Genomic DNA, 18668 nt, shown 5'->3' with positions numbered 1-18668 from the left:
CAAAGATGAGATGATGACTATCTAAGTTCAGAGGCATAATATTTATCCTCAAGCAAACCTGAACTTTTGCTTTGGCATCAGCGCGATGAGAACTTTCCCAGTTAACAATTCATATGTTATTGGTTCGAATACGTGGAGGTGGAGTTGTCGACCTTATATTCCTTTTTGTTACGGCATTTTTTAATTGGAACTGCATCAAATTTCCTTTTCAGGGGTCACCTCCTTGTGGGCAGTGATTTCTTATCAATTTTCGGAAATAATTATTGCTGAAGATTTTCTATTTGAATTTTGTATGGTAAAGATTAAAAGTTGAAGAATTTTTTTTTAAAAAAAAGTAGGTTAGTATACTTATTTGTGATTTAGTGTCAGATATTTCAATTTGAACTCAACTAATTTATTAATTTAGAACTAAGGTCAATCAAACTTAGCATAATCGAACTCAATTGAGCTTACGCTATATTTAATATTTTATACGTTCTAAATAACGGAAAATAGGAGGGACATTTTAGATTAATAAATATTAAAAAAATACAAACAGATATGCATGTGTACGAGATTAAATTAAGTTCAATGAGTTTTCGAATTTCACGTATATGTATTCGAAGCAAATTATCTGAACGGCCACCAAACTTTTGGAATCGTTGAGTTATGATTATTGAACTATTAAAAGTCTAATTTTGGTCATTGAACTATCTAAAATTTAGATTTCGAGCCATTTCGTTAGATTTTATTGTTAAATATGATAGATCGGAGCGCTCGCACAATTCACGAGACAATAGAAAAGAGCATAGTTAACGATTAAATTCGATAGAATAACTCAAAATATAAACTTTAAATAGTTCAATGGTCAAAACCAAACTTTTAATAGTTTGATAACCAAAACTAGACGATTCCAAAATTTCAGTGACCATCCGGATAATTTGCTCTACCTATTCATGTTTGAGCTTGTCTAACCATTGGAGTTTCAAACTCAGCTGAAACTCTGTCAAATGCAAGGTGGAGCTCGAACTCCAACCACGTAAGCTCCCAAATAACTTTTTTTTGTAGTTGGACTCAATCGCAGTCTTAATCTCGTATAATTGACACTAACGGTTGCTAAAACCCTGAATTTTGTTGGTAAAAAATGGAGACGATTGCTCCATGGCTATTCACTTAATTAATTATTATGGATCCCTGGGGACCATGATGCTGACCACCTATCGCACGGCAGACCTGGCCCTCTTCTTTTTCATATAATTTAACATTTTGTACGTTCTAAATAAGGGATAATATGGACATTTTACATTAATAAATATTTAAAAAAATAAAGCAAATATATATCTATGTTCGCGTAGTCGAGGCTAATGGTCCCACCATTTGAGATTACAATAGATTATAAAGAAGACACAAATAAAAATACTTTTAGATTACCAAAAAAATTGAGCTCCTTAAATTACGAAAACACCCTAAAACAAATTTTTAAACAAAAACATAATATGAAAACAAGTCATCGTCTGATTAGTAGCTCGAAGAAGTCGAGTTTCCTCAGTTGAAGCTCCTCAATGGAAAACAATTGCAAACATCATCTTGATTCATGACCGCACGCTTCACTCAAAGCAACAAATAATTTACTGGGTAACCACTCCAGACAGGATTTATTGCTGAAATCTTTAGTCCAAGTGGGATGGATGAATCAATTAAGAGATGCCAATAATGAGATGATTATTCAATTGCATTCTCCAGCAGAATCTATCTGAAAACAAGTATGCATGATCTGGTGCCACAAGAACTAAACCCCAAACCTGCACCAGTTATAACAATATGCTCCAATCAATTGCTTTTGCTTCCTTCTCGTACCCGGGGAAGGTCATTGCAAAAGCGATTGCTTATTTTTTGTCACTTCATATAACGTTCAGTGGGTTCCTTTTCCTATAGTTTATGGTTTGTTGGGCAATTAAATTGGCATTGGAATGGTTTAAAGCTATGCTAGGTGAAAGGAATTTTGGCCCACATCTGTTCATTTGTTTTTCTCAAATAGTTGTTTGGACTCTTTGGATGGTGTTTTTTGTTATAAAAGTTTATTTGTTTGCATTATCAATAAATTTTTAATATTTTTTTTATTTTACATATATTATATCAAAAAGTGTTACGATATTTTTTCAAAAATTATCTTAAATAATCTAACACACTCCATCCATCGAGTTGCCTGTTAGATTAGCTATGATTTTGAAATTCGCATCCTATTCCTAGTATAGGTTCTGTTGAAATTTTGCGCAAAAGTTCGAGAAGGAAAGGAAGACATGCGAGTGCCAATTTTAGTCATGTCATATCACATATAAATTCAACATGTACGATTGGATCATGTCATGCAATAATAATTTTGTTTGTTTGGATAGGGTATTATTTGAAATAATTACTGTAGCACTTTTTGTGATGTGATGTATCTGAGATAAAAAGGTGGTTGGAAATATAAAAAGGTGGGTTGGAAAATGTGTTTATGATGCAAGCGAAATATTATTTTGGATAAGTTTTGTATCCAAACACTCCAATTTGTTAGTCACGTAAACCCATATTAGTGATTTATTTTGAGTTTTCTGGACACTCATTAATACGTTTAAATCATATTCAATATATCATACATATATATATATATACACACGTTAATATTTATTATTATACTACATATTTATACACCTGAAATATATCTTAACGGATGGGTGCCTATCCATTAAATAAACACATTTAATTTAATTTTTTTTTTTATCAATATTCTGTCAACCTTTTGTTTCAACCGGAGTATTATTTTCCTTGTTGGCCTAGTAAGGTGAAAACACCACACCTTTGCAGTCAATGTGAGAAATATTGTAGTGGTTTTATCACGCTTGAACTTCCATCATCAGATTTCTAGATTTGGACCACCTTGATTTTGGGCATTCTTGACTCTTTGATCCCCGAACCCAATACAATAATTCAGTTTTACGTGCTTATTCGCTTATCTAATGAAAGGTTCAAGTTTCAACACAAACTTTTAACTCTTACCCCCTTGTCAAAAAAATAAAAAAGGGTGAAAAATGCCGGCTAAAGCTCTTTATTTAATTTATATTTTCAACAATTAAAGGTCTCGTTGCTTCATTTTATTGACTAAACGAGTCTATGATCTTTTTAATTAACAATTTTTTAACAACCTGTTGAACTAGGAGTTAGGGTGGTTGATAAGTAGAGTGAATTGTTCTGACCGCCGGTTATGAAATTAGTTCTAACTACGTGTGGGTTATGACATATGACAAGATATATGAACACTAATTCAAGCCAAAGACTTGGAATCCCTAACATGGAAGTTGACTTCCAACGGTTATTCTAAAACTGCAATTTTACAACCCTAAAAAAATGCTGTAGGAAAAATCATATTCTAAAAGTCTTGCTTGACTATATAGTAAAGAAAAACATGAACACTGTAATTCAAGCTAGAGACTTGGAATCCCTAACATGGAAGTTGACTTCCAACGTTCCATGTGGTTATTCTGAAACTGCAAATTTTCAACTCTAAAAAGTGTTGTAGGAAAAATCCATATTCTAAAAGTGTTGCTTGACTATAAAAGTATAGAAGAGAGAAGATTTGGTTGGATGGATAGAAACGTGGAAGGAATAATATGTTGAAAATATTGCGTCCATGATCTTTTACTTAAAAAAAAAAAAAGAAGAAAAAGAAGACAGCGATGATGACTATAAAATAAAGAAAGATCGTATTCTACAAGTCGAATAATTTTCAAGCTTCAAGTCTAAGATTGCAGTATGTATGGTGGGGTTTGAGCATATTCGAACCTGTCTATTGGATAATTAGCCTGCAAAAATTGACCGGAGGAAAGAACAAATAGTCGGAAACAAGCCAGCAAAAACATGATGAATTCCTTATTTTGACACTCAACAATAATAAATCAACATTTTTGTTCCATTAATGCACTTCAGTTTGACCAATAAATAATAAATAAATTGTCATAGCAAGTAGTGGTATATTATGTAACTTATAGAAGTAAAATAAGACAATAATGAGGAGAAATGAATTAATAGATTAACCAAATTATTGGGACAAAGAAAAGAAATGTGACTAGGTACATTTGATGTTTCGTTTCCTTAATTCTTTGTTTGGAATTGACTTTTTCTTGGGGCAGCCGTGGAGAAAATGATAGACGGTGACACATCGGAAACTTCTACGGTGGGTGGCGTGTACGAATTCCAGCTTTGTCAATATACCACATGGCGTGGAGAAGAGGAAAGATGATAAGCTGCCTCAGTTATTGACTGCATTTTGCTCTTTTACATCGTGATCAGTCGTACAACTGATATTTGAGTTTTGACCAGACTTATCAATTCGAAAACTTTCTTTTTTTTTGCATCCCTTCTTGGCACATTTTTCCTCTCCCTTTAAACTTAGTAGTCTATTTTTTTTTCCCTTCTTAAATTCAAAGTCTTTATAGCTTATTTGACCAAGAGTACTCAACCAGAGTTGAAAGTAATAAACCGTCGTAAAAGAGTGAGAGGAATGTGCAGATTGTATTGTACAGTTTGAGAATTTATAAAATATCTTCTATCGTTTCCGGAAAAAAAAAAAAAATGTGCAGATTGTGTTGCGTGTTGGGTGGAGGGAATCCCATCACTAGCTCTCTTTCAAGCTGTCGGCTGAGGGTGTTTGAATTGCTAGCTTTGTGAGACTTTTTTTTTTTTTTTTTGACTTTTTGAAATTTTTTCTAATAAATTTTTCAATCATTTTTTTGCGCAAGATAAAAAAAAATGAACTTTATATTCATCGCATCTAAAAAAAGGTTGCTTTTTAATGCTATTTTCTTGTAAAACCTGCCCAAATTTTTGAAAAAAAAAAAGTCCAGTCCGAACGTGCTCTTATCAAGCTAATGCACATATTTTCATATGAAAGCTAAACTGTGCTCTCAATTATGGCATGAACATAAGACGCTTTATTTTTGTTTGTTTGAATTACACATTATTTTCACCTTATTTACACACTGACTTGCTTGTATCATCAATATATTTTTCAATCATCTTTTTATTTTACATACATCATATCAAAAAAGTGCTATAGTATTTTTTCACCAAATTATCTCAAATAATTTATTATCCAAACACATTTGTTTTTTAACCACCGGCCAAGACAGTTGATAGGCATGAAACAGATCTTTCGTCTTCTGTTTTTCTGGGCATAGGCAAGTATGAAGCATGAAATTACACACTTTTTTACTACTTTTTTTTTTGGCCCCTCCGGGGAAGACGGTTGATAGGCATGGTATGAAAGCATGAAAAATACACACTCTTTGATTCTTCTTTCTTTTTTCTTGTGGTGAACAAAACATAGAATTCTTTCCAAAAAAAAAAAAACATAGAATTGTTTTACCCAATCACAATCTTCCTATGGTCAAAGTTTTCTCTTGATTCAAGGATATTCAGGACAAATATATAAAACTAGCTAAAGTGTCGGATCCGCGGCAAACTAGGAAACCTGACATGTTTGGGTCGGCCCATGGTTGTCGGCACCAATAAACTACCTATTGTTGCTCTGATGACCCACGATGATATCAACTTTCTTTATTTTCTGGATGGAGTATTATTCCAAATAATTTTTTGAAATAATTACTGTAGCACGTTTTGTGATATGATTTATGTCAGATAAAAAAAATAATTAAAAATATAAAAAGGTGGATTGGAAAATATGTTTATGATGCAAGCGAAATTTTTTTTAAGAAAAATTTGCTATCCAAACATAGCCTTTATTGCTTCAAGTGGAATAAACCTTTCAAGTTTAAACTTCACAAAAAATTTGTAGCACTTTATTTATTGAGGTCTTATTAGTAGTAGCATTGACCTGGATTTCTAAATTTGGAAAAGAAAAACAAAGAAAACAAGCAAGCTGATATCTACCTCAAGTTAAAAAAAAAAAAGAAAATATTTTCAGTCAACTCTGAGACAAACAAAATATAAAAAATAGATGGTTTCGTTAGACTGACTTAAAAAATGTGGGATTTCCCTATAATTTGCATCCAATTAGATCCCAGGGAATTGATGCAAAGCGAAAGAAAAACCTAGCTAATGAGTGATTAAAGCATGACAATGGAGATTGTCAAAGTGCAATAAGCTTGAGGGTTAGGTTTCAATTGTAAACTAAGTACCAGTAAATTATTACTTGTGCCGCATTGTGATTTCATAAAGAGACGGAGTCCTCCTTAGCGGGCTGGACTGCCCAGTCCAAATGAGACTGGTCTAACAAGCCTCTTAATCGACAGAGACACAGATCCGTTATTGGGCTTTTGGTTCCTTATGTTTGGGCTAATAAGCTATCGTCACATATAATTTCCAGATTGGCTCTAAGAAGACTAATTGAAGCTGCAAAGGGCTTATTGTCTTCTTTCTAAGCCCATTTACTCTCTTCGTAAAACAATTTTGTTGAGCATTTATTGAGCTTATTGATAGTACTCGGATTGACCAGCAAAAACCTTAAAATTCACGAATTACAAATTCCCGCTCCTCTGGCTTAGCGCTTCAAAGCTTTCCGCCGGTCGCAAAGACCTCTCGAGATTAAGAAGGCAATTTGTTGAGGTAATACAATTGATATATCCTGGTTATTTGTTGTCTTACTTGATTATGTTCTTAAATTGTGCAGATTTATGAGTTTTCAAGAGCTGAATTTGGGATTTTTCTACTGACGTTTGTTTATCGTTTATCTTTAATTCTGGGCCTTTTGCCTTTTCCCCCAGTCCCCAGTCCAACTTGTTTCAGGTTTTTTTTTTTTATTTAAAATTTGTATTTGGGTTTGATTTTAATTCTAGGTTTTCGTTTATTTATTTGCTAGCTGAAGGAAAAATAAAAAGGAAAAATGGATGAATATCAAGAAATGGAGAAGTTTGGGATGGAGAATGATTTTGAGGATGGGCAATGGATTGGTGGAGAGTTTTATTATAGAAAACGTAGAGAAAAGCACACACAGACGAAAGATGATGTCTTGTATGGTGTTTTTGCTTCTGGGGATAGTGATTCTGATGATTATGGAGGTTTAGGGTCTTCGAGAAAAAGGAGGAAGGATAAGGGGCTTTCCTCGAAACCTGACTTTAGTAAGCCTGTCAATTTTGTGTCTACTGGTACTGTTATGCCCAATCAGGAAATTGATCGAAATTTAGAGGAGGAGAAGCTAGATGATGAGGGTGAAGTTGATCGAGTCCCAGCTGGGCTTGGTTTTGCTGCGAGTTCTTCTTCATCAAAGGAAACAACTATGTTGATGGAGGATGGTAGTAAAAATGATGATGAGGACTTTTTACCAAGTGCGTTTGGGAAAAAGATCAAAGAAGGAGCTCAATTGAGACGCGAGAGGGAAAAGGAGAAATCTATGTTAGCTAAGAAGTCTTCTCGACTGGGGAGGAAGGAACTCGAGCCAGGCGATGTGGGTTCCTTTGAGAAGCACACGAAGGGTATTGGGTTGAGATTGTTGGAGAAGATGGGTTACAAAGGAGGGGGGTTGGGTAAAAATGCGCAAGGTATTGTGGCACCAATTCAGGCTAAATTGCGACCAAAGAATATGGGGATGGGTTTTAATGACTACAAAGAGACTAATCTGCCAGTGCTGAAGGAACTAGAAGAGAAGATTGTGACTTCTTCTGTTCAGCCTGCTGCGGTTCAGTTGAAAGAGAAGCTCTGGTCCAAGCAAGCCCGGATTAAGAAGAAGGTTTATGTTACAGCTGAGGAGTTGCTGGCGAAGAAGCAAGAGCAGAGCCTTGAAGTTGTGCAGAAAGTTTTCGACATGAGGGGGCCTCAGGTTCGTGTCTTGACCAACTTGGAAAATCTAAATGCTGAAGAGAAAGCAAGAGAGAATGACATACCAATGCCTGAGCTTCAGCACAATATTAAACTGATTGTGGATTTAGCTGAATTAGATATACAGAAGGTAGATCGAGACTTAAGAAACGAGAGGGAGACAGTTGTAAGTTTGCAGAAAGAGAGGGAGAAACTCCAAAACCAAGCATCTAAGGAGAAGCAGGAGCTTGATAGCATGGGAGATATACTTAACATATTGGAGCAGATAGGGGAGCAGAGCTCTTCGGGAACACTGACCCTAGATTCTTTGGCTAAGTTGTTTGTGGACATGCAGAAACGACACAGAGAAGAATATAAACTTTGCAATTTATCATGCATTGCATGTTCATATGCCCAGCCCTTGTTTATCAGAGTATTTCAGGGTTGGGACCCTCTTCAGAATCCAACACATGGGAGAGAAATGGTATCCCAATGGAAGTCCCTTTTGCAAGAAGACACTTTAAATTTCGCTAACAGTTCATCTCCTTACACACAACTGATTATGGAAGTTGTGTTTCCTGCTGTTAGAATATCTGGCACCAATACTTGGCAGGCAAGAGATCCCGAGCCAATGCTTCGATTTCTGGATTCTTGGGAAAAATTGCTGCCAACTCTTGTTGTTCAGAAAATTCTGGACGAAATTGTCATGCCAAAATTATCAGCTGCTGTGGACTCTTGGGATCCACGTCGAGAAACCATTCCTATCCATTCTTGGGTTCATCCATGGCTTCCTTTATTGGGACACAGGTTAGAGGCCTGCTACCACACAATTCGTGATAGATTGGAAAGTGTTTTGCATGCTTGGCATCCCAGTGATATGTCAGCATACTACATTCTTTCACCTTGGAAGACAGTGTTTGATTCAGCCAGTTGGGAAAAACTGATGGTTCGCCATATAATTCCCAAATTGTTGACTGTCATGCATGAGTTCCAAATAAACCCTGCAAACCAGAATCTTGATCAGTTCTATTGGGTTCGGACCTGGGCAGCGACTGTCCCCATCCATCACATGATTCACATAATGGATATTTTTTTCAACAAGTGGCAAGAAGTTTTGTATCACTGGTTATGTTCCAGTCCAAATTTTGAGGAAGTGACAAACTGGTACTTAGGCTGGAAGGATCTATTCCCACCTGAACTTTTAGCTAATGAGCACGTTCGTCATAGACTGAGTGTTGGCCTTGACATGATGAACAAAGCTGCTGAAGGCATGGAAGTGGTTCAACCTGGTTTGAGAGAGAATATATCCTATCTTAGGGTGCGTGAGCAAAGGCAGTTTGAGAAAGCTGCTGCTCAGGCTCAAGAAAGAGCTTCTCAGCTGCAAGGAAGTAGTGGACTTGAGTTGAGTTTGAAAGAAGTTATTGAAGTGCATGCACAGCAGAATGGTTTGCTCTTCAAGCCAAAACCAGGAAGAATGCAAGATGGTCACCAAATATATGGTTTTGGTAACATTAACATTATCATTGACTCCCTCAATCAGAAAGTCTTTGCTCAGATAGACGATAGGTGGTCTTTGGCATCTTTGGAGCAGCTCTTGGAGTTGCACAGCCGTTCTGGTTTAAAGCGGCGCTAAGCAGCAATATTATCCTATTGTAGGATAATTTTGTTGTGGTTTAGGCAGGGAACCAGTGGATTTTTGTTTGCTGTTGTGTGAATAGGTTGGTATGACTGTATCACTTTATTAAATTTCTGAACAAAGTTGAATTGGCCAATTGCAAAGTTTCAAGATCATTTTGTAGTTCTTGGTTGTCTTATTTAATTTCTTTTGCTGCCATTCTGCCTTTTAGCTTCTAGGATCAGTTGCTGGAATTACCATAACATCTATCTGTATATTTTGTGTTTTCAGCAGGATATGGCTTTAAATAGCTGCTCTTTATAATATACAAATTGTAATCGATTAAATTCTCTGCATCTTTTGATTTCATCTTAGTGAAGGTGTGACTAGACAAGCTGATTATACTGGATGCAGAATATCTCATCGAGTTGTCTAGTCATGATTCTTCTATGATTAGTGCTCTCTCTCTCTCTCTCTCTCTCTCTCTCCATAAATCTGGCTGGAGGTTGCACCCTAGAAAGAGATATTCTACTGGAAATTATGAAATATCATCAGATGAACAATCAGAGGATGTTGACATGGAAAAGCTTAAAGCATCAACAGCCGAAATTATATTAACCTTTTCAACATGAGATCGCCTTCCATCAGAGAAAAATTTGAGTAAAATGTTGAGGAGGTTTGGGCTGCTGAAAGAATCTGAGACTGAAGTCTGTCCTGATTTTCATCGAGCCAGGGTAATTTTTAAGAGGCAGAAGTTGCTTGTAGTAGATCAGGAAGGATCAATGTTTTTGGGTCAATGGTTGTCACTTACAGCATGGCTACTCTCTATCAATTACTCATGTTGCAAAGATCAGAAGACGCACCCTGATGTCACTGCCTTAGACAAGGGAGTAACAGGTACTTAGATAATTAATCTTCTTTCAGTGTTGACTTTTTTCAAAAAATTTTCTGCTTTAATTACATCCAGTGGATTCTAGGAAGTGCTAAGTTTCAGATACTTTATTTTTTATTGCAATTTGAAGGTGGATTATTGTTTCTCATTGATTATGGATGGGATTCTGGGTTCTTTTAATATTTGAGCTTGAGTGATGGTTAAATTTGGATAAAAAGAAGTAACGTGTGAGTTGGTTATGTCTAGAATCATTAACTTCGGTCTAGAAAGGACTCTACAGGGTCAATCCATTTGAACTCATTGCCTCCCTAAACTATATAAATTTGCTGCAGAAAATAAATGAGACATAGTTATCTAATAGAGATATCATAACACTGAAATTATCAATGAGCTTTGTGTCTTCTCATGCCGCTGATTTGTACTTTGATTGCTAGATGACGAACGTCATTCTATATTGTTACTTGCCTAGAACATGAAGTTTCTCATTTAGGTCTATATCTGTACATTTTTTTTTGTCCCATTTATTTCGTTGCGTATGGTTGAAAGCCCAGACAGAGTGCTGCAGATTCAGCGAAGTTTTTTTTCGAAGAGCCAACTGATGGAGGAGGTAACCAGATTAGCTTTTCTGGTTATTTCTTCTAATTGCTTTATATATGTACAATAAACTAAGATGCATGGTCTGGTGCTGCCTTTTGATTCTGAATCCTAGTGCTGTCTTGCTTTGCTTGAAATTGACCTTCGGTGTCGTTTCTTTGTTGCCATGTAAATCATTCATATTGGTCTTTTAAGTTTTTGACTTTCATTGTTGTATGTAGTAGTTATACATATTGTTGGTGGAATGGGGATTGGGGATAATTTTGCATGCTACAGTGGGATTGAAATCTGGTCAAGTTCTGTGTGGGTAAAATTTGCATCGTTGCATTCTAAGAACCTTATGCCATGCTGGAGCCCTACCTTGTTGAGCAAAATGCAAGCCCGTAATCCTTTTTGCTTGTGCTTTTTCTTAACATTTTCTCTTAATTTCAATGCGGATTAAGTCATTTTTACTTTATTCTTATTTGTTTGTTTGTTCTTTTATTTACTCTTTGAGAAAATAAATGTTTACATGCTACCTGTGAATGGATGCCTTGTTAGGTTCTGCTCGTGTCTTGATTATGGAGTACAAAATTATATGTTCAGATGCTATATTATAAGCAACTAGACTTGCGAGAGCCATGATCAGTGTTAATATCTCCTGTCTTCTTCTAAGGGAGCCATGTTATGGATGAGAATTTGGAGTCTGAAATGCGTGCTCATATATCCACAACTTGGCGTCTTGAACTCTCTTGGATACTAGTTCATACATTTGAGCAATCCAGGATGATAGATGTGAGACAACCTACTTTATCCACGTAAAACATGAGTGGGGGTTGCTGATTACCGGATGCCCTGAAATTATTTTGGTTCTAACTTCTTAACTCTAGAAATTTAAAGAACTTGCAGAAGTTTGACAGAAACCGTGTCGTTGAATAAATTCAGGTGGATTACCATTGTTTTTTTTTTTTAAATCAAGAATCACTTGCAAGGGAATGGGAGGTAGTCAAATCACAGTGGATTTGTGGACTCTTTGGAATCGAACTCCAAGCCTGCTTATAGTGACAGATAGGGAGATCCTCCCTCACCATCTGCATTAAGTGAGCTGGTTAGAGCCGTGTAACACTTTTATCATAGTAAGATAAAGTATATTCTGTTATGGCGTACTTCATCTATACTTGATGATATAAGATGATGTGGACTGCAGACAACAAATCTTTATCATTTATCACTTCCTTTTTTTTTTGGTCAGCGATACATTTGTATAACTTACTCTATCCTAATTTAGGGGGAGGGGGAGGGGGAGCCTAAGGAGGCTGTGGTATGGGTTAGTGGGTATACAGATCAAGGGAGTGCTATGGCACAATCTTTAGATTTTTTTCGCTGCTGGTGAGGTTTGAACTCTCACCAACAACTGAGCCATTGGCCCAGTGGTTTCTCATTTATCACTTCCAATTTGCCCAAAAATTTAATGCTTAGGCCCCCTTGATGTCATTTCTGACGCAGGGTATATGTCAATTGTCATGAATGGATATGTTATCTTCGTTTTGTACACTACTTTTTGGGCAAGTAAACGAATCTATTCTGGGAGCCAATCATAAAGCCATCGGGCAGTCAATTCAAGCATAGACGACGGTCTTAGGAGGTAGGCTGCTGCATTGCATGTACTGTAAGGCACTTAGGCTGGAGGAGGGGCAAGAACAGTAGTAGGAAAGCAATCATTTCTGAAGATTCATGGTCAAGATTTGATCAAAAAAATAGAAAAGTAAGGTTTAGATTGCATTTTATACATAGTTTTGTATATTACATATGGAGCTTATAAAATTTTGTTTTATATTTACACGTTATTAAAAGTGAATTATACCGTGTGCAATGCAGGTTACATATTGTGAAAATACACAAATTCAGCTCGAATAATTTTCCTAACAACCGTTCAGCTCGTGTCCACTTGGGCCACTAAAGCTATGATTTTTTTTTCCCAATCTGGAAGGATGATACTCAACTCAAGTGCAGTTACAAAATTTTTAGAAAGGACATGAAAACCTGATCAATCTGAAGTTTTAATTATTGTGTTGTTAATTGCTTAAATTAGAAGCTGGAGAAACAAGCTTAACAATAGTCTCTTTTACCACGGGGAAGTGCAAGATTTATTGTTGTTTTAAAGAGGAGAAGGGTGTCAACTCTCAACCAAGGAGCCTCCCCAGCATAACCATCAACCTGCTAGGATAATTGGTCTAAAACCGTGATCTTATCCAGTTGTTAAACTTTATCAACTTCATCACGATTGCTAGAAACGTTACTGATTATTCTACAGCCCAAAAGTGCAAAGAAAGTAGACGCGTTTTCACATCTTCTGATCCGAAAGGCAGAAGAGGAAAGATTTGTCTGCAAGATAAGGGGGCCTCACTCACTCAAGACGAGGTGGATCCCGGACCAAAGAGGATGACAGCACATGATGTGATTGGCTGCTCTCTGGAACTTCAAGCTTGTAAAACTGGACTTTCAGTCTAACGTATACTTGAGTTAATTCCAATAAATCCCCTTGAACTTACTTCTTTTCTCACCTCGCCCCCCTTAAAAGTTCAATTGAATTAATGCATCCTTTATTCTATCATAGTATTCCCAATCAAATGCAACTGATTGAATCATGTGCAGCTCAACGATCATGTCAATTGACCAAATTATTTCAAAGAAGTCTATGCCATTTTGTATGCCAAAAATACCTCTTGGTAGAATAGAAACGCACACAAAAACTAGACGATATGGAGCTGTCATATTCCTTGGGCAAACTTCTTAAATTTCTTTATTGACTTAAAAAACCTAGGCTCCGTTTGGATTAGCTATTTTTGAACTTGTTTTTGAAATATTTTTCTGTAATAATGTATATGAAAAATTTTTACTATAAATATTTTTAGTAGTATTTTTGAGATATATTTTAGGATATTTTTAAAGTTTAAAAATTTTTAGAATAATTTTTAAAAATTAACACTCCACCCACCATCGGTACCATCCTCTCTTTCATTTCTCCTCCCTCTATCCCCTTCCACTGTTCCCTTTCCCTCCCCTTTTTCGCCACATCCTGCCTCTCCCCTTCCTTCCCCTCCCCGATCTAACCTCATTGAGACTAGATCGTGGCCTTTGGGAGGAGGAAAGAGAGGGAGAAGGAAGAGGAAGGGAGAGCAATGAGGAGGAAAGAGAGGGAGGAGGAAGATGGTGGGAGGGGGTGACGGTGGTGATAGATGGAAGAAGAAGAAAGTGTAGATTTTATTTATTTATTTATTTTTTTGTATATTTGGAATTGTATTTGATATATTGTATGGATATAGTGTTTTTGGAGTTATTTTTGTTCGTGTATTACTGTAGTATTGTGTATGAAAAACTTATTTTTCAAAAAATGGAGAATCCAAACAGAGCACTAGAAATCCAACTACCTGTAACTAAAATCAATCAAAACCAAAGCCGCCTATTATGTACCATAAATAGACCTTTGGCCACTCTTGTTTCAGGTTGTTGGATTTTTAGGGTTTTTAAGGTCTTTTAATATGTCATTATAAAAATTTAGGAAGTTTGCTTGAGGAAGATGACATCTCTAGATCACCTAGTATTTGCATGTGTTTCTATTTGGTCGAGGAATATTTTTAGCATACGAAATAGTAGAGATTTTTTTTTTTTTTGAATATGTATTGGTTAATTCACTTAATCACGTGAGTGCACATAATTCAATCAAACACAAAATGGGTTATCCGAACAAATTACAGATGATTGAGAATATTGTGAAAGAATAGGAGGTATATTGGTTCAATTGATCAACCTTCGTGTATTAGTTAAAACTTGCTGCGATTACACTTCCGAGTTTGAGATTGTATCTTACTACCGGTATTTCCTGAGTTGTACGCTGCCAAAAACTGATGGGGCAGAGAACGTAGGGTATATGCAGTACCATGTTACTGGATGCACAATCTCGTATGCATGCAGGTTACCAACTTTGACTTTGAAATTCAATTTCAAGTTTCAATAATTAAATACAACAAAATAAATAGATAAAGAACCAACTCTCAGTTGATCATTCAATGCATCAAAAAACTTCTTGTGAAAAAAAAAAAAAACTTCTTGTGAAAAGCAGAGCTTAAAAAAATCTATAAATACCAAACGGTTACAACCCTGTCGGTATCTCTCATTCCATTTCCAATTTATTCCTTATTACACAAAAAGAATTCCAATGGCTCGTCGCACCTTTCCATTTTCACCCTGTCTTAACATTCTCCTCCTCCTCCTCTGTTTCTTGGCCATTAGCACCAGAGCTCAAGTGCCAACAAACAATACCTTCAAAATTGTCAACACAGGTCCACTGGGAGAATTCCAAAATTTCGTACCCACAGCTGAATATGGGGCAACTTATCGCATCATAACCAATGATGTCTATGATTTCTACACATTCCCCTTCAGACTGTGTTTCTACAACACCACCCCAACTTCTTTCGTGCTTGGCATTCGTGCTGGCATCCCAGATGACAATGGCCTAATGCGATGGGTTTGGGACGCCAACCGCAACCACCCCGTGAAAGAAAACGCCGCCCTTTCTTTCGGCCGGGATGGAAACTTGGTCCTAGCCGACTCTGACGGCAGCCTAGTGTGGCAAACCAACACGGCTAACAAGGGTGTCACGGGCATCAAATTACTCCAGAATGGCAACCTTGTGCTGTATGATAAAAAGGGAAAGTTCATTTGGCAAAGCTTTGATTATCCAGTTGATTCGTTACTAGTTGGGCAGTCCCTTCGCGAGAGTGGCGTAAACAAGCTTGTCAGTCGAACTTCTGATGTTGATGGCTCCGATGGAAAGTACAGCTTAGTGCTTGGAGATGATGGCCTCCTCTTGTATCTAAACAACGCTGGCCAACAAGTTCGCTACAATGGTTGGCCGGGGAATTTTGGAAGTACCGTAAGGTTTAACACCCAACCTTCGACGTGGGAGCCTACTCCAATAGCTTGGAACCTTATCTTTGAAATATTCGAATCGCCAGCACCAAAACCACAGGTTGATGGGATTCAACAACTCAGTAAAATAAATTACAATGCAACGTACTCTTTTCTGAGGCTTGAAACTGATGGCAATGTCAAGGCTTATACTTACTATGACAAAGTCAGATTTGATAGATGGATGCAGACCTATACTTTCTTTCCAAGTGATCTTGCAACAGCATGTGCTTTGCCGACAAAATGTGGTAATTTTGGATTGTGCCAAAATGGGATGTGTGTGGCATGTCCTACACCAAAAGGGCTCTTGGGATGGACAGAAAATTGTCAACCACCAAAGTTGGGCTCGTGTGGGAAGAAACCAAAGGCAAAATATTTCAAGCTTGATGGGGTGCAATCCTTCTTGAACCACCAGTGGTCTTCTGATAGTCAAGAAGTCGAAATGGAATTTGGAGCATGCAGAGACAAGTGCACCAATGATTGCAATTGCAAGGGATTTGTCTACAAGCAAGACACTTCGAAGTGCTTGCTTATGCCGGTGCTTTTGACTCTCGCCAAAGATGTCAACACCACTAGTGCATATGTCAAGTATTGATTTTGTGGAAATCCTTAACTTAAGAGGAAAAAAAAAATAAAACTGTTAAAAGTTAAAACTTGGTTTGGGTAATTGTGAGCATAGCATTAAGTATGATTTGAGAGTTTTATGCACCGAGTAAAGAAGCTTCGTGTTGAGCTTCTGCAATATTGTATTGATTATGGCTCCTCTGGTTTGATCGTAAGCCTTGTATCCTGTTTGCAATAAATCCAAGCTGCCCAGATTGGTATTTTGCTTTTTCTTTCCTTGTTCTGTGAGGGCCCTTTTGATAGATTGAGCCGGAATGCACCCATGCCTACTTTTATGTCTTGTCCAGCATTTTCTAGATCAATAATGCTTGTCTAATAGAATCGAGCATTGTAGCTCTTCCTACATATGATATTCTTATTTTTCTCAATTAAAGCTGACAAAAAAACATCTTTTCCTTTATAATTTTCTGCAAACTTACATTATCTTGCATGTTTATGAATATTTTAGTTCGTTTTTGCTGAGCAATTTTTTAAAATCTGGGACTTCATTTTGTGTAAAGGTAACACTTGCCTCTCCTAACGTATCTTTCATAGAAATATCTTTAATAATATATTCTCTTTCTTGGATCATCCTCCCAAATATCACTGCACAAGTTGGTCTTGCCAAATTTAATTAAACGACGAGTCCTCTCACAAATTCTATTTCTCACAAGTTTATCCTTTAGCTGGAAAGATAATATAATTAAAGATTAGATATGATCCGATTGCATTAAAATATGGTTCTATAACAAAAGTTAAAAAAGATCATTTTATTCCGAAATGGAATGAAATGAAACTTGTGTGGCCACAAATCCATTTAAAGTGAAGCCGGCTTAACCCATATAGAGACGGACTAGGTACATAGCTTTGAGGCGATTTTGAGGGGACAAAGGGAAGGGGAACAGAAGGTGGTGAGAGAGATACGTGTCCCTTTAATTTATTTACTAATTTTTTTTTGCTTCTGTTTTGATTTTGTTTCATAAAAAAATTAGGATAAAGGGATAATCAAGTTGAATAACTAGCAAAATAGCTAATGATGAAACCCTCAGATTCGGCTTTTCATACCCATTGATTCATCCAAAAAGGTTTTAAACAAAAATTGTATATGAGTATCATTTCGGGTCCATTTGTTTCAAGTGAAAATATTTTCCTAATTTTCCGTGTTTGGTTGCACAAAAGCTAATGAAAATATTTTACTGTGTAAAAGATTTTTGCTTATCTTGTGGAAAATAACTTCCCTTCCGGACTTACCGAAATTGTTTTTATAAATGCATGCATCCCGCTTATTAAAGGTATTTGATAAACTTTCAAAGCTTGTAGTATATTCAAAATAAAAAAAAAGGCCTCACCCTACTGACTCCGATCTCTTTGACATCGTGTCTTTGATGCTGATGAATTTACCGGTGACGCAAACACTACGAATTTGTTAACAATTTGGATTATTATCAATTCTCATTGCCTTTCTTCAGTCATTTTAATTTTCTTTGCAGTGTTTTCTTAATCAAAATTACATATCTTTAGCTCAAATTTGTCTTGGTTTTAATGCCTTTGAGGTTGTGGTTTGATCGCTGGTATATGATCCTTAAACCAAATTTCATATACGAGTCAATAAGAGCACTAATCATACGAAAAAGAACAGAGCCTATTTCTTCAACTTGAGAAGATATTTATGCCTGTTCTTTCACTTTCATTGATTGACCTTAATCACCGGTCATTTCATGGTCTTGATATGTCTAGCTTGGTAATGTCTTTTATGGCGCCAATAATTACGAGTCAATGAATTGTCCTTATGCTTGACCTGGATTCTTCCATTTTGAGCGGTTCTGCTATTTTTAGTGATAGGAACTTGGAAGATCGGCGGAAGGAGTTGAATTTTGATAATAAAAATGTAGTTAAAAATTTCAACCAAACATTAGAAAATATTGAAAAATGTGAATATTTTCCCAGAAAAGAACTTCCATGGAAAATATTTTCTTAAGGAAAATACTTTACATCATACCAAACAGAGCCTTAGCCTGAACTATGTTCCTCTCCTTTAAAATCAAACTTTTATTTACCAAAAATAAATAAGTAAATCAAAATCGTGCATCTAACAACCAACCGCAAGCAAACTTGTCGATGTTGATCATTCTTGCGCGCATAACAAAAAGAGACAGGAAAGAAAGATTATACATGCCATTAATGATAAGCACACAATTATGTTCAAAGAACACATATCGAAATGGTCCAAGACATCAGAGA

The 18668-nt window shown here is 36.3% G+C and overlaps 2 protein-coding genes across 6 annotated transcripts; both read left to right on the top strand.

Moving 5' to 3' along the window:
• The first annotated feature begins 6478 nt into the window (after positions 1 to 6478).
• On the top strand, positions 6479 to 12405 carry LOC113770877 (septin and tuftelin-interacting protein 1 homolog 1). 5 transcript variants are annotated; one of them, XR_003468434.1, is made up of 4 exons: positions 6479 to 6582; positions 6836 to 9488; positions 9761 to 10282; positions 12357 to 12405. XR_003468434.1 is itself a non-coding variant. In XM_027315494.1 (2 exons), the coding sequence occupies exon 2, from the start codon at positions 6860 to 6862 to the stop codon at positions 9401 to 9403; it is 2544 nt and encodes an 847-aa protein (XP_027171295.1). In that variant the 5' UTR covers positions 6479 to 6582; positions 6842 to 6859; the 3' UTR covers positions 9404 to 9561. The 5 variants fall into 5 exon arrangements, 2 of the variants coding, with proteins under 2 accessions (XP_027171295.1, XP_027171294.1); XR_003468433.1 differs by lacking the exon at positions 12357 to 12405 and adding an exon at positions 11412 to 12012; XR_003468432.1 differs by lacking the exon at positions 12357 to 12405 and having other exon boundaries at positions 9761 to 10792.
• Positions 12406 to 15025: 2620 nt separating this feature from the next.
• Positions 15026 to 16665, top strand: LOC113770813 (EP1-like glycoprotein 2). Its single transcript, XM_027315402.1, has one exon. It carries the CDS (start codon positions 15070 to 15072, stop codon positions 16417 to 16419), a length of 1350 nt encoding a protein of 449 aa, XP_027171203.1. The 5' UTR covers positions 15026 to 15069; the 3' UTR covers positions 16420 to 16665.
• The last annotated feature ends 2003 nt before the right edge of the window (positions 16666 to 18668 follow it).

Source organism: Coffea eugenioides, chromosome 5, assembly GCF_003713205.1.
Source record: "Coffea eugenioides isolate CCC68of chromosome 5, Ceug_1.0, whole genome shotgun sequence".
NCBI classification, from domain to species: domain Eukaryota; kingdom Viridiplantae; phylum Streptophyta; class Magnoliopsida; order Gentianales; family Rubiaceae; genus Coffea; species Coffea eugenioides.
The sequence above is the reverse complement of the archived record's forward strand: the minus strand, read 5'-3'. Positions and strand labels throughout refer to the sequence as shown.

Bases quoted from the DNA above. Each gene is read 5' to 3' on its own strand.
- LOC113770877 (XM_027315494.1), top strand. From the start codon at position 6,860: ATGGATGAATATCAAGAAATGGAGAAGTTTGGGATGGAGAATGATTTT.
- LOC113770813 (XM_027315402.1), top strand. From the start codon at position 15,070: ATGGCTCGTCGCACCTTTCCATTTTCACCCTGTCTTAACATTCTCCTC.